This window comes from Pimephales promelas, chromosome 3, assembly GCF_988280905.1.
Source record: "Pimephales promelas chromosome 3, fPimPro1.hap1.1, whole genome shotgun sequence".
NCBI classification, from domain to species: domain Eukaryota; kingdom Metazoa; phylum Chordata; class Actinopteri; order Cypriniformes; family Leuciscidae; genus Pimephales; species Pimephales promelas.
In genome coordinates, this window is record NC_142771.1 from 33,560,727 (window position 1) to 33,576,350 (window position 15,624).

At 37.5% G+C, this 15,624-nt stretch overlaps 2 protein-coding genes across 5 annotated transcripts in view; one reads left to right on the top strand and one right to left on the bottom strand.

Annotated features, from left to right (window-relative positions):
• Positions 1–15,624, top strand: part of dock6 (dedicator of cytokinesis 6) — a 76,165-nt gene that overhangs the window by 15,780 nt on the left and 44,761 nt on the right. For all 4 annotated transcript variants that reach the window (XM_039685940.2, XM_039685942.2, XM_039685941.2 and 1 more), the window contains exons 5-14: positions 1,030–1,153; positions 2,830–3,042; positions 3,364–3,449; positions 5,785–5,851; positions 5,969–6,118; positions 6,753–6,833; positions 7,141–7,297; positions 9,337–9,461; positions 9,555–9,648; positions 9,733–9,895. In XM_039685940.2, the coding sequence (XP_039541874.2) occupies positions 1,030–1,153; positions 2,830–3,042; positions 3,364–3,449; positions 5,785–5,851; positions 5,969–6,118; positions 6,753–6,833; positions 7,141–7,297; positions 9,337–9,461; positions 9,555–9,648; positions 9,733–9,895 (1,260 nt within the window). The remainder of the gene's footprint in view (positions 1–1,029; positions 1,154–2,829; positions 3,043–3,363; positions 3,450–5,784; positions 5,852–5,968; positions 6,119–6,752; positions 6,834–7,140; positions 7,298–9,336; positions 9,462–9,554; positions 9,649–9,732; positions 9,896–15,624) is intronic.
• angptl8 (angiopoietin like 8) lies at positions 11,109–13,497 on the bottom strand. Its single transcript, XM_039686017.2, has 4 exons — positions 13,118–13,497; positions 11,739–11,879; positions 11,548–11,658; positions 11,109–11,464 (listed from the first exon to the last, which is right to left on the bottom strand). The coding sequence occupies exons 1-4, from the start codon at positions 13,418–13,420 to the stop codon at positions 11,453–11,455; spliced, it is 567 nt and encodes a 188-aa protein (XP_039541951.1). The 5' UTR covers positions 13,421–13,497; the 3' UTR covers positions 11,109–11,452.

Sequence of the window (15,624 nt, forward strand, 5' to 3'; positions counted from 1 at the left end):
AAACAAACGATTGTGTAATTTATTTTCTCATGCTTGCCTACAAGAACAAAAATACAGCAAAAACAGTAATATTGCGAAAAATGAGAACAATTTCTTTCATAATATTTGTGAAATATGTATTACAAATTTTTTGATGAATACTGCCCTACAAAGCAAAAAGGCTACAAAGCTATTTGCATTTACTGTACAAACGACTACCATTTTTCTCCAAAACGACACATTTGAGATAAGATGTTTTGTCGCATAACAAAGGATGCCTTGAATGTCATGAAAATGAAAACTAATGTTTGACCAAAAATGTAGTTACTGCCTTTTTGCTTTGTAGGGCAGAATAAAAAACAGCATTTATTTTAAATCCAAATCTTTTGTAACATTATAAATGCATTTACTGTCACGTTTGATCAATTTTATGCTTCCTTTCTGAAGAAAGGTATTAATTTTATTAATTAAAAAAAAAAAAACCTTACTGACCCCAAACTTTTGAACGGTAGTGTATGTATGTGGTTCGAATTTTTGCATTATTCCAAATAAATAGATTGAGATTCACAAATATATGAAATACAAAAATTGAAAAATTTGTAAAATTCACAACAACAAAATACATTTTTTACCAGTGTGTTTTATGTCAGAAAGCGATTCACAAATGTTTGCAGCAATTCACAAATGAATTCCAGTTAGTGTTGTGTTTGTGTCATTTTTATTTGTGAATTGTATTCATATTTGTGGGTCTCAATCTATTTATCTGGAATAATGCAACAATTCTAACACTTTATGTAACATTTCTAAATCAAAATTTATTAAACTAAATCAAAATTTAGTTTTGTTGAGAAGTTCACACATAGGTGCAGTTTATTTTCTCTACAAAACTAAATGAAATAATAAAAGATATTTTGCTTAAAGGCCTTTAAACCAAAAGATTTCAAGATATAAAAAACAAAAAACATAGTTTGTTTCTACTTTTCCTGGTAGTGTATGACATTGATGCTTACTGGAGGACAAGTAGAAACTTGCTGTTTTGTGTTCTCTCAGGTATCAGCGATACAGCACGACACAGACGCCTCATAACTCTGAGCGGCAGCGGGAGAAGCAGAAAGGGCTCGTCAAACAGACCTTCGAGCTGGACGAGGCAGCCGTGGACCGTCAGGATGAGCAGGTAACTAACTCTCTGTTACCGTGGCCTGTAAACGTGGACTCCATCACACAAGATTTTACAGTCCTGTTCCTCTTTCTTCTCCCAACCAGTTTACATTAATAATAATAACAATAATTAAAGCATTTAGCGGTGTTCAAGCAGTTCAGGCCTTTAAGACATTAAGTTTTATGTACTGACATCATAGATGGAATAGACCATGTTTTAGATGGAATAGACCATGATTTACCATGATACACCACATTACATTGTGACTTTCATTATTTACCATGTTCCAGTATGATTTACCATGAATCTAGCATGATTTACCACAGTTTCGTGCTTGATCACCTAATAACAATGAGATGTTTTTGACTGTTATAGCGCCACCTACGTATGGTCCAATCTCCACGAAACTGAAACATGAAGCCATTTTATTGGCTTTTGGCTATATTTTGCTACGGACCACATTCTAAATGTAACGCAAATGCAAAATTTCAACTTTTTTTTTCGCTAATTATTGATTATGTTGTAGCCAACCAAATGCAAAATTTCGGAGAGTCCAGAGAACAGGCCTAGACAGGTTTGGTTCCGATCGGACGAAAAATCAGGGACTAGTTTGCAAAAGTAGGTTTTGGACAAAATTTGACATACATTTTTGTGAGATGTACATCTTGTCCGTCTTGAGCTACGGTTCCTAAGTAGTGCAAAAATCTTGAAGCTAAGTCAAACGGTCAAGCAGTTATAAACAATTTAGTACTTTTGGTTGCTGTAGCGCCACCTATGGGCCAATCGGGATCATTCTCTGATATGTTCTCCCCAATTTGAGGTCCTACCATCTGGCTTTGTTATAAGTCTTTAAGCCTTACGGTTTGGGCTGCACAATGCGTTTTAGGGGATTTGTTTTTTCTCCTAGCAATTACAATAGGTTTTCAGCACTTTGTGCTTGAACACCTAATAATCATAATAAATACAAGAAATACATAATAATGATAAAATATCTCCCAGACTAGTATTTATTTTATTTATTTGTATTAAATAAAAATAAGTGAATCAAATAATTAATGATCAAATTGTTGTACAATGTTTTATTGTATTGTTTTAAATCAAAGTTTGCCTTTGAAAAGTTATAAAAATATTAGGGCTGTGCAAAAGTTAATTGCGATTAATCGCATCCAAAATAAAAGTCTGTGTTTACATAATATATTTGTGTGTGCTGTATATAATTATTTTGTATATATAAATACCTATGCATGCATGTATATATTTAAGAATTATTTGTGCTTAAATTCTGTATTTATTTATAAATACATAATCTATATTATATAAATATAAATATTTTATATATGAATAACATATTTTCTTAAATATATACATGCATGTGTGTGTATTTATATATACAAAATAATTATATACTGCACACACAAATATATTATGTAAACACAGACTTTTATTTTGGATGCGATTAATCGCAATTAACTTTTGCACAGCCCTAAAAAATATATATATATATAAAAAGAAAAATCCCCAATTGAGAGTTGATTCTTTTCTTTATTTGTTATTTTATTATTAAATTAAAGTGAAACTGAAAAATAAGGATTATTAGGGTCTTGTTGTGTGATTAAAGTTGATGTTAAAGGATAAACTGTTATTTGTATGATTATAATAAATGGTTAATGACGGGTTTTTGTCTGTGCCAGGATGACTCCAAGAGGAACTCCGTGTCGCTGGAGGAGACGCCGCGGGGGAGCTGGGCCTCCAGTATATTTGACCTGAAAAACTCCACGCCCGATGCGCTGCTGCCGTCTGTGCTGGAGCGCACGGCTCCGGAGGACATGGACCGCCGTAACGCTGACAACCGCCAGCACTGCCGCCACACTGATCTGCTGGGACTGTACCCTGCACCGGATGAGGTCTGAAATCATTCAAGTCAGTGTGAGACTGTGTGTGAAAGAAAGTTGAGTCTTCTGTGTAGGAGACGATGAGTAACACTCAACACTTTTATGTAGGAGAGCTGTCAAACGCTGAAGTTCAAAAGCAGATGATCAATCCGCGATTTTGTTTGATCTCGTCAAACATATTCTTTGTCTTTCCTCCGTCTTTTGCTCCTCCGCATCGCCGCTGCTCATCCTCTCGCTTTGTGTCTGTGTACACATTGTTTGTGATGACTGAGCAAACGTTGCCATGGTGCTGCCTGAGCCGTAGTCATGATGACGGTTCTTTGTGTTTGACAGGACGAGGCCGTCGAGAGGTGTGTCGTCCCCGAGGTGCCCAAAGAGCACACCGGCCAGAGGATCATGGTCAAGTGTTTGTCGCTCAAGTAAGGCTCTCCAATCATTCAGTCGTTTTATCGCTGAGGTCTGTTGACTGATCATTTTAAACTGACAAATCAAACAATTGTTTTCAAAATCCAAAATTGTTGCTTGTACTCTTGATATCTTATGTTAGATAACAGTTCAGTTTTATTTTTGTTAGTCTGTAGGTGCGTTCCATTTGACAGGGTACCTACGCAGTGTTCACTGCTCCTGAAACGTCATCAAAAAAAGGCAACAACAGGGTTGCGCAGATTATGATTTTACTTAATTAAATGTTGTAATTTACTTTCTTTTCTAATTTAAAATCACAAAGGCCTATAGAGGGTATGCGCGTGACGTCACCGTCGGCCGGAGTGCCTGCAGTTACTCACAGTGAGTGGCAAAAAGACTGAGCGGCTGTATTTGTTGTTAGCGTGAATGTCACGAAAAGCAAACACAACACATATAAAGTGTGAAAGAGCTTTGCGATTGACTGTACAACTAGATTTGACAAAAAATCAGAGACAGACTGCTATAGAAAGAGGAGCAAATGCCACTTCACAGAAACAACCTGACTCCCGTCAGCGAAAGGTGGATTTGCAGTTATCATTTTGTGTCAATATGCTGAATTTAGGTGTAAAACCATAAAACTCATCAATTATATATTTATCATTGCATATTCTGCATTATTGGATGTTTTTTAATAAACACTGACCAAAAAAAAAAAACTATAAAGTTTTAGGGCTGGGCGATATGATGATAAATAGGCTATATAACACTGATATAAGTGATCACCTGCATTTAGACCTACATATATTGTATTTATATAAAGCGTTCACAGGCAAATTTGCTTTAAGTTTAGGTCTATATTAGTGTCGAAATCAGGAAAACATAAATGTCAGGTAAACACGATTCCTGGCTGCATGTCAATCTCCATAAATCACTGGATCTTTAGTAAGTTGTAAGGAACACTATATTGAGTCCAACAGTTTAAATTGATAAAATTGTTCTGTTTAGTCGCAGTTTCCCCTATTAAATCCAGTCACGCAGCAGATCTTTTGCCACTCAGTCAGGTTGTTCCGGCGGGAAAGTGATGTCAATGCATTCCCTCTATAGATGCATTTATCACCCCAAACCGTTCATAAATACTCTATTTTGTATAATAATAACAATATTTAAGAATACTCAATGCGTACGTAAACTCAGACCCGTTAGAAGTTTAAATTTAAAATCTCTTCCAATGGCTCTGCTCTTTGGTTAGTTCCGACTGATGATGCGGTGCACAATGAAAGTTGGTTGATTTTCTGTCTCCACTTCCTGTGAAGTGATGTATCAAAGTTCTCTCATTCCCTGCGCCGTTTGCAGTGCCCTTCGAATTGAACATGTTCGTTCCCTTCGGATTGGAATCTCATTTAAGATGGCGAAATACCCTGTGAAGTCCACTTATGGTCGAATGGAACGCAGCTTGTGTTAACTCGTATTAGTTTCAATAAGAAAGGACTCAGTCTTGTTCAGTTCTGTTGGAGTCCTAGCTCAGAAAGCTGAATTAATTTGAACAAATTAGTCCCTCAGACAATATGTTTCCGATCTGTCTATGCTATCTTCTTTTACCCTAGTAAGTACCAAAATAGTGGCTACTGAATTAACACCCAGTCAATAATTCACAATTCTTGCGGCGGCACGAGTCGCAACTCTTTCTACAGTCATTCTTTAACAATTCCCACCGACTCCAGAGAAAGGACATGTTTATGGCTCCTACAGTCTTGGAAGTGTTTCTCAATATTTTTTTTCAATATTTTTCGCAACACTACATTGCCCCTAATTTAAAATTCCAGGTGCCTTATAATATATATAAAATTCATATATATATATATATATATATATATGAAGAGTTCAGATGCAAAATCCTCTAAATGCCATTTGAAATTTTCTTCTTTAATGATGATTTTTATCAAACTTGTATATTTAAGTTCAGTAATTTCACTTAAATGGCAATGATAATTACCTATTAATTGTTATTTAAGTGAAATTAATGAAATAAAATATACAAGTTTGATAAAAATCATCATTAAAGAAGAAAATTTCAAATGCCATTTAGAGGCTTTTGCATCTGAACTCTTCATATATATATATATATAAAATTATATATAAAATGTGTATATATATATATATATATATATATATATACAATTCAATCTGCCAAAGTAGCTAGTAGTATTAGTGACAACGTTACACTGCTGAAATCTGCTGGGTGTTAATGTCAAGCCCTGACTGTATTCATTGATTGTGATTTAACACACCTTCTGAGTACACATTCACCCTGAAGAGTTAAGGTCTGACTCACTGTGGTTGTTCTTCCAGATTTGAGATTGAAATCGAGCCAATATTCGGATCACTGGCTCTGTATGATGTCAGAGAAAAGAAAAAGGTATGGACTAAATATTCGTAACCTTTTAAATGTTTGTTGCAGAAAAGGTTGTGGGTTCGAATCCTGTGACTGTTCATATGCTGCATCCCTTTCATCCATGCTCCTTTCCTCCCTCAGATTTCTGAAGATTTTCACTTTGACCTGAATTCGGATCAGATAAAAGGCTTGCTCCGACCCCATAACCCCAACGTAGCCATCTCCACCCTGACCCGATCTGCTATCTTCTCCATCACATACCCATCTCCTGACATCTTTCTAGTCATTAAGGTATGTCCAGCAGGGGGCGCAGTGCCACATGTCCGACAGAGGGTTCCCGGGGGAACTCTAGGACAGGGGTCGGCGACCAATGGCATGCATAGCTAAAGAGAGGTGTATGTATTTAGTTTAGGTCCCTCAAACTTGCATACAGACGTATATTGAGGTAACTGTCGCGCACAGCTTGTTTTATTTAGTTAGGAGTTTACTAAAACATTTCTACTGCAAATAAATATGCATTTTATTTTTAATATAAAAAATGTAATAAATATAATTGTATTTATTTATATATTCACTTACTTAATATTCAGCAAGAATTCTGTTTTAATTAAATGCTGTTCTTTTAAGCTTTCTATTCATTAAAGAAAAGAATCAGTGGATCAGTTTCCACTAGCACAACTTTTTTCAAAATGGAATTCTATGCATCAAGATATTTTTCATAAGAATGTCAGGAGTTTAAGCTTTAGAGAGGTTGGATGAGGCAACAAGACAAAGAGTTTAGTTGGTAAAACTTGATTGATATAGTTCCTTTTCTTGTTGGCTGAAAAAGAAGAGTCCTGACATTTAAGCCGGTCACTATGTGGATATATGTGTGTGACAGTTTGGGACATCCTTATTGTTGAGCTCTGCTGTGTCTGTGTTTCAGCTGGAGAAAGTCCTTCAACAGGGAGATATTGGCGAATGCTGTGAGCCATACATGGTCATGAAGGAATCCGACTCCACTAAGGTACGAGTGTACCATGGGTTTTTGCAGTAGTATTTCATCAGACACATCTGGCATGATTATGGTATCCTCTGAGCGTTTCTCAACTTGATCTGGACTACCGCAATATTTGTCATTCTTTTTCAATATGAGCAAGGTCCAGTAGATGCTGGAGCCCGTTACTGCCACTGTATAATTCTGCTGCCAAGTTTGAAAGGGCATGACAAACGCTGCTCATCCATTACCTTTGAAACGGGGGCTGTGTAACCCAGATGGTTGTTCTGAATTGTTTCACTGTTTTTTTCACCTTTGTGTGTGTGTGTGTATGCAGCATAAGGAAAAGCTGGAGAAGTTGAAGGCTCAGGCCGAGCAGATGTGCACTAGGCTGGGACGTTTCCGGATGCCCTTTGCCTGGACCGCAATTCATCTGCTGAACATCGTCAGCAGTGTTGGAGGGATAGACCGCTCAGATTCAGACTCCGACACGGGTATAAACCAGTCAACACTCTTTTTGTTTTAAAGTTGACCTGAAGTACTCACCTTGAAGATGTCCCTGAAATAAACACACACAAGGGATAGGCATTACGTTTATTAGCGGGGTCTAAAATTTACTTTTTGTCACACCTGCCAATGGCAACATAAATATTTTTAACAGATTAATCCTTATTAAAGTTGCAAAAGTTATTCAGTTAAGAGCAAAGAGTGATTGATTTGTCTTCTGTTGATTGATTAACATTAAAAACATGTCCTTGAACTCGATGGGCGTGTTCGACTCATCAGTTAAGAGGTCTGTAAAGCCGGGAAGACACTAAGGTCCCGTCGACACTACTGCGTTTTCGTTTTAAAAACGGAGAATTAAAACGAATACGATCTCCGTTCACACCAGCGTTTTATCTGCGTATTAGAAATTATCTCCGTCCACATTAAAACGACTGAAAACGCGGATCACGTGACCATTCACCAACACTGGGCATGCGCGTGCCGGTGTAAATAGTGGTTGGCGAATCAGGGAAGGATACGTCATGACTGATAACACCCAATCATAGAGCCGAGCGTCAGCCTCTGCGTCATCGCTTATAAACTCCTCCGTTTTGTCCCATCTACACTAAAACGCCCTCCGGAGATTCAAAATGCAAAACGGACCTGCAGCGTTTCTAAACTTCTCTGTTTTAGGTCTTCGTTTTTCCCGTTTTAGTGTGGACGGGAGGTGCAAACGTAGCAAAAGGTCTCCGTTTTTAAACGAAAACGCAGTAGTGTGGACGGGGCCTAAGCCGACGCCAATGAACTAGCGCTGATGAAAGCCAACTGTGTTGTCGCCTCTCGTCCGCTCTCGTCCAAGTAAAAAGCCGCACTTTACTAAGCTGAACAGCTAATCAGAGTTCTCTCTTTCCCCAACGGCTCGACGCCGATTCAACATTTCAAATCGGGCGAAACAAAGCCGACGAGGACTATTTTCAGCCAACGGCACGGAACCGTGCGTATCACACCGAGGAAACTTAGTTGGCCGACGCAAAAAATCTGCCAGACGGCCGACCGTCGGTTTGGTGTGTTCCGGGCTTAAGAGTTTTGAAAGAAATCGGCCACTAGTTGGCGCTAACGAGTTTTACGGCTCTGTAAGCACGTGGTGTTGCACCCATCCCCTCAATATGCATATCATTGGATAGATCTCATCATGCTGAACAACTTTGCCTCTAGAACCATTGCTGTCAATCAATCGTTCATTAAATATTCACGAATATGTTAACCTACTTTTGAGAACTAGTCCCTGGTTTTTCGTCCTATTCATGTTTCACAAAGTGACAGCTGCAGGGAAATTAGGCTGTTGTCACTTTAAGGGCTAATGCATGGATTCGATATACCGTTACACATGCGTTTTATTTTCTTAACTGGTTACGTTCAGTAAAGACATAACTGGCTATGTTATGTTTACTAGGATACTTGCCGAAACGGGAAGTTTGAATATGTCCGTTCAAGCGCAAGACGTGAAAGAGAACTCTATTCAGTATCCGCGCGCTGTTTTTGAGTGCGTACTTCCGTTGTTTAAACTTGTAACGAATTGGGTTCCCTTCCGTGTCTTTTTGTTCTTAAGGAATTCGAATGGCAAAGCTTAAACTTTCGTGTTTTTCCAATATTCGATAAATGTGCTCCATCATTTTGATCCAGAAATACATTAGCTGTGTCTCACTTCGAAGGCTGCGTTCACCAGAGGTCCCATTTGTCTGCCGCATTATGTACTAACATTTAAATGAATCATTTGATCATTATGATTTAAAGCTGTAATTAATTTCTGTAATTATATCTATATTTACACTGTTGACCCACCCTTAATCTTACCTTAATAACCTTAGCCGGGTCCCACCTCAACGGCAGCACAAGTGTTTTGCAATTTAACATCAAAAACAATTAGGTTCACTTGTACTTATTGTGTTTATAAGTATATAGTAATTAAGACTCTTCCAGCCCAGTCACCCAGCCCTAGTAGCATGACTCAATTATATAGCAAACAGCACCTTGTCATTCCTTACAGAGCGTAAGGGGACATGGAATGAGAGGAAGAAGAAAGGTTTTGAGAGGATGAGTGTTGGAGAGGACATGTGCAACTTCACAAACTTCCGGCCAGCCACTCTCACTGTCACCAATTTCTTCAAACAGGTCAGATCTTGTGTTTCTGCTGATGGTTGTGTATTAGCATGATGTATTGTTTCCCTCACTAAATGAATGCTGGGTATTTCTGTGGCGCTACAGGAGGGGGACCGACTGAGTGATGAGGACTTATATAAGTTCTTGGCGGACATGAGGAGGCCGTCATCTGTCCTGCGTCGACTCAGACCTGTGACGGGTACCTGTCTGCACTTTTTTTTTTTTCCTCCGTTATACTATTTAAGCATTTTATCAAACCCCGTCTGCCTCTTTCTCCGTCCAGCTCAGTTGAAGATAGACATCTCCCCGGCTCCAGAAGCCCCTCACTACTGTCTGTCTCCAGAGCTGCTTCATGTGAAGCCTTACCCTGACCCACGCGTGCGCCCCACTAAAGAGGTGCTGGAGTTTCCCGCTCGCTACGTCTACACCCCACACACTACCTACAGGTCAGTGCACACACAGACATGTATCTGAAAGGTGTAGTTCACTTGATAATTTACTCACCCCTATGTCATCCAAGATGTCCATGTCTTTCTTTCTTCAGTCGAAAAGAAATTAAGGTTTTTGATGAAAACATTCCAGGATTTTTCTCCATATAATGGACTTCAATGGGAACCAAACGGTTCAAGGTCCAAAAGACAGTTTCAGTGCAAACTGTTCAAAGGGCTTTAAACAATTCCAGATGATGAATAAGAGTCTTATCAAGTCAAACGATCGCTCATTTAAAAAAAAAAAAACGAACAAAGTTTAAGTTTTATAAGCTCAAATGGTCGCCTTGCTCTGTTCTGGGATGCGTGTTTGTGAGTGACTCTCCTGTTTGAACTCGTTCATCAAAATGACGAATCTTTTTTCGTGTCATTTGGTTCATTCAATGAACGAAATGAACGAATTGACTCGAAAAGAGATTCGTTCATTTTGATGAACGAGTTCGAACAGGAGAGTCACAAACACGCATCCCAGAACAGAGCAAGGCGAGCATTTGAGCTTATAAAACTTAAACTTTTATTTATTTATTTTTTTTAAATGAGCGATCGTTTCGCTTGATAAGACCCGTATTCATCGTCTGGAATCATTTAAAGCCCTTTGAACAGTTTGCACTGAAACTGTCTTTTGGACCTTGAACCGTTTGGTTCCCATTGAAGTCCATTATATGGTAAATTATCAGAAAAAAAAGTTTTTTTTTTTGTTTGTTTTTTAAAGTGAACTACTCCTTGAAAGTGTCCTACAAGTTTAATAATGTATCATAAAACTACATTCTGAGTGTGGATTCGTATGATAGGTGAAAGCAAAAGTCCCTTTAAAGCAAGTCATTTCACTCGTGGCCATCTTTGAAACTCTTATTTCTTGAAACTATTCAAGCTTTTGATTAAATTTCATATTTGAAATCATCACTGAAATCTGACAACAACTGTCCCATAATTTCCATTGCAACTGGAGCTTCTAAAGGCAGCGAATGCAATGAATACGAATTGGCGATTGGTTCTATTATTTAGAAGGCGAGACTTTTGTTCTGGCATTTTGCACATTGCACTTTATCCCATTTATAGACCGTCTTTGGTGAGAAACTCTTGTGTGACTAACAGAAACAAACTCTGTTCACAAATCTCATTCATATTTGTGTTAATAAATGGTGTATTTTTTCATCTCGTTGACACCAAATCACTCATTATACTTTTATTAAATAAGTTACAAACCAAAAATACATATACAGATATATATTATGATAATTATGTTTTGTGCTTTTATAAACATAACTTTCCATATTATAACATTAAGAAAATAGTAAAATGTTTGTTTCTGTGGTTAGGAATTGCATTCACACAGTTTTTACAAATATTTTACACAGAAATTCGCTCTGCTCGTGTTTCCTGAGGCGTATAAAGTGATTGGCAAAGTGGACGTCTGTGTCTTTAATGAACATGCAGTAGGTGAGATCCGTTTGCCGTGCAATGAATGGAGTGTTGATGAGGATTGCAGTTCCTCCTCGTAGGTGATATTAGTGGTTACACCATATTCTGAAATAAGAAGCAAGTACTAGCATGAGCTGATGATCTACCGATTGTCACATGTTTAATAGTAAATCTGCTCTCAGGCTAACCTGTTTCTGTAAATCAGCCAGCTGCTGGTTTTGCTTCTCCAATTTCAGTTTCTGTTCTTGGGTCCACTTCGTCAGATCCTTCAGGATAGAGATGTTTTTAAGTGTCGTGCCCTGTCAGAAGGATATCATCGGTTATTTACAGATAAAGCTGTAAGTGTGTTAATTGAAAGGCAGTTCTGCGTCTCAGCTACCTTGATCGTGTCCGGGATGGAGTTGTTTAGGTTTTCCTCCAGGACGGTTAGTTTTTTCTTTAGCTCTGCCTCCTCCAGCTCCAACCTGGTGACCGTTCCTCTGTTCTCCTGGACCTGAATCTGCAGTGCTTTCATCTGAGCCTGCAAAACAGACCAGACCACATATGTTTATTTATTACAGCCAAAACTTATGAAACCAGAATGGTAACTGTGGGGTAAAGTGTGTCGGATTATTTTGGGTAAACTATGACAGTGGCTCAACTAAAAATGATATTCATATCAATAATGACAGCATTCAAAATGTTCTTGAAAATATAATGAAACACTAATAGTAATGCATGTATGTAATTGGGGAATTTAGATTTACTCCTTGCATAGAGGATAACTTAAGTGAAAAATGGCACAGCTTACCCCACTTCACTCTGCTTAAAGGGGTAGTTCACTTTTAAAAAAAAAAACTTTTGCTGATAATTTACTCACCCCCATGTCATCCAAGATGTCCATGTCTTTCTTTCTTCAGTCGAAAAGAAATTAAGGTTTTTGATGAAAACATTCCAGGATTTTCTCCATATAATGGACTTCAATGGGAACCAAACGGTTCAAGGTTCAAATGAGAGTTTCAGTGTAAACTGCAAACTGTTCAAAGGGCTTTAAACGTTTCCAGACGATGAATAAGGGTCTTATCAAGCGAAACGATCGCTCATTAAAAAAATAAATAACAAAGATTAAGTTTTATAAGCTCAAGTGGTCGCCTTGCTCTGTTCTGTGATGCGCGTTCGTGACTCTTCTATTCGAACTCGTTCATCAAAATTAACAAATCTTTTCCAGAGTCGACTCGTTCATTTCGTTCGTTTAATGAACCAAATCATGAAAAAAGATTTGTTAATTTTGATGAACGAGTTCGAACAGGAGAGTCACAAACGTGCATCACAGAACAGAGCAAGGCGACCACTTGAGCTTATAAAACTTAAACTTTGTTATTTATTTTTTAAATGAGCGATCGTTTCGCTTAATAAGCCCCTTATTCATCGTCTGGAATCGTTTAAAGCCCTTTGAACAGTTTGCACTGAAAGTGTCTTTTGGACCTTGAACCATTTGGTTCCCATTGAAGTCCATTATATGGAGAAAAATCCTGGAATGTTTTCATCAAAAACCTTCATTTGTTTTCGACTGAAGAAAGAAAGACATGGACATCTTGGATGACATGGGGGTGAGAATATTATCAGCAAAAGTTTTTTTTAAAGTGAACTACCTTTAATATTCATAGACAAAGCTGTTAGCACTGCCAGCACTTCTGTTAATTTGGGCAGTTATTTCCAATCAGTCGGGCTAGTATTTCAGTCTGTCATCAATGCTTGTCATGTGACTCATAGGCTCACCTGAATGAGCTGAAGTTTCTCTTTGATTTGTCGCTCGGTTTGAGCAGCCTCCTCAGTGTCGTGCCCCAGTCTCTTAACCTCGTTCTCGGTTCGGCTGACGGCTTTCATGACGCGGGCGATCCTGGCCTCTGTGCTCTGGTATATGTGGTGCAGGGACTCGCTGAACTGCACCACGCCATACATAAGGATGTTCACGTCATCCAAGGAGGCCGGGTTTCCCCCCGTTTGGAAAGATTTCAGCGGAGATGTGGAGACCCTGTTCGCACACAGAGTCAGACACAGCACGCACAAAACTGCCTGCATCCTGTTCTCTCCTTAAAAACCAAACTGGGACCGCCACAGGTGCAAGCAAACAGGCTGTTTTAATGTGCGTGCATTGCAACATGGTGCTGCTTTTATAAGCTGTGACTATGTTGGACATTGGGAAATCAGCTGAGAGAGAGGCCTATCAGAGCTGCGCTTACAGCTTTGTGTGTTGGAGAGAGAGACCTTGACATGTTGGACATGCACATTTTTTGTGGTATTTAACCAGAGATGTCCTTTGCAGCCTGTATGCCAATGCACTCATCTCCTTTAACCCTAGAGGTGCTCAGATCATCCAGTGAACCCTTTGTGACACACTGCCATTTTAGGACTATATTAATAAGAGATTGTAAACGATTGCTGCATTATTTATTTAAAGATCATATTTAGCATCACAGTAGGGCCTAGGCTATATATTCATGCTGTTGCCTCATGTTCATTGTTTGATTTGGGGCCAAGTCAAGTGTTGTGCCTTTCGTGTCTATTTCTGTCCCTGTTCCTCAAACATGCAGATGAAAGAGTGTCACGGTGCTCCTCTTGTTTAGAATAGAGTGGTCAAGAATGTTAATAGAATAAATTGCATGAAATTCATTGGTAGAATTAATCCCATGCTGAGAAAGCCTTCAAATGAAGATAATTAAAATATACGATTGATCTTTCTCTCCATATATATTGTTCTCTAGATTTACAATAGGAATTGAAGCTTAACCATTTAAATTAGTACACTGTAAAAAAAATATTTTTATCACAACATATTTTCTTTTGTCAAATCAACTTTATAATAATTTATTTAGTTGAGATAACTTATTATTTTAAGTTTCTGATGATTAAATTAATCTCCTTCATTGTATTAACTCACTTTTTCCAGTTCAATAAACTTAAAATTTTAAGGCAACCAGGTTACTTACTTTTTTAAGTTAAACCAACAATATTTTTTCACAGTGTAGTAATCACAACATTTTTTCTTTTGCCAAATCATCTTAAATAATTTATTTAGTTCAGATAACATATAATTTTGAGTTTCTGGTGGTTAAATTAATCTCCTTCATTGTATTAACTCACTTTTTACAGTTCAATGAACTTAAAATTTTAAGGCAACCAGGTTACTTACTTTTTTAAGTTAAACCATCAATATTTTTTTACAGTGTAGTTGTAAACTTGACCGTTTACATTGGAAATTAAAGTTTAACCATTTACATTAAAATTTGAAATCTATCCGTTTATAATAGTAGAAATGTAACGTAACTGCTCACATTAGTAGTTGTGACTATACTATTATAACTTTTTGTAATAGACGTAAATTTGATTGATTTACATTAGGAATTGAAGTTTAACCATTACATTAAAAGTTAACACTTAACTGCTTCTAGCAGTTGTAAACGTGACTTTTTACATGAGCTGAAACTTAACCTTAAGTAAACTTAATTGTGAAGGTTTACATGCCTAGTAAATCAGTAGTTGACATTACAATATCTTAAAAAGTCTAAATTTAAGGCCTTAAAAATAGGTCTTAAATCATTTTAAAGAGCTCTTAATTTTCCTACGTCCTCCCGCAGCGCTTTGGAATGCGTTTTTTTTTTATTGCGTGGTGTTATAGTTCCTTATTTCGCAAGTCCAATTAGAATTCACTGTAATTACGACTACAAAATAGACCAACATGCAACAGCCAATCAGCTTTGTGCATCCATCTAAGCTGTCTTCCGTACTGTTCAGTTTGAATAAATGAATTTACTTTGCAAGTAATTTTGAGACTCAGCGTTTCCTTTGTACGTTTTTTTTTTATCTAGGTCTTAAATTTAATTCATAATGGCCTTAAAAAAGGTCTTAAAAAGTCTTTGTGAAACCTGCAGAAACCCTGCATTAGTATTTGAGATGTAACCATCTATATTACTAGTTATAAACTTAAAAGGAGTAGTTCACTTTAACTTTTGCTGATAATTAACTCACCCCCATGTCATCCAAGATGTCCATGTCATTCTTTCTTCAGTCGAAAAGAAATTAAGGTTTTTGATGAAAACATTCCAGCATTTTTCTCCTTATAATGGACTTCATTGGGAACCAAACGGTTCAAGATCCAAAAGACACTTTCAGTGCAAACTGTTCAAAGGGCTTTAAACGATTCCAGACGATGAATAAGGGTCTTATCAAGCGAAACGATCGCTCATTAAAGAAAAAAATTAACGTGTAAGTTTTATAAGCTCAAA

Excerpts from the sequence above, each read along its gene's own strand:
- angptl8 (XM_039686017.2), bottom strand. The coding sequence starts at position 13,420 with ATGCAGGCAGTTTTGTGCGTGCTGTGTCTGACTCTGTGTGCGAACAGG. Across the intron at positions 11,880-13,117 it reads AGAAACTTCAGCTCATTCAG|GCTCAGATGAAAGCACTGCA; the intron begins GTGAGCCTATGA and ends TCTGTTTTGCAG. Across the intron at positions 11,659-11,738 it reads CCATCCCGGACACGATCAAG|GGCACGACACTTAAAAACAT; the intron begins GTAGCTGAGACG and ends TCCTTCTGACAG.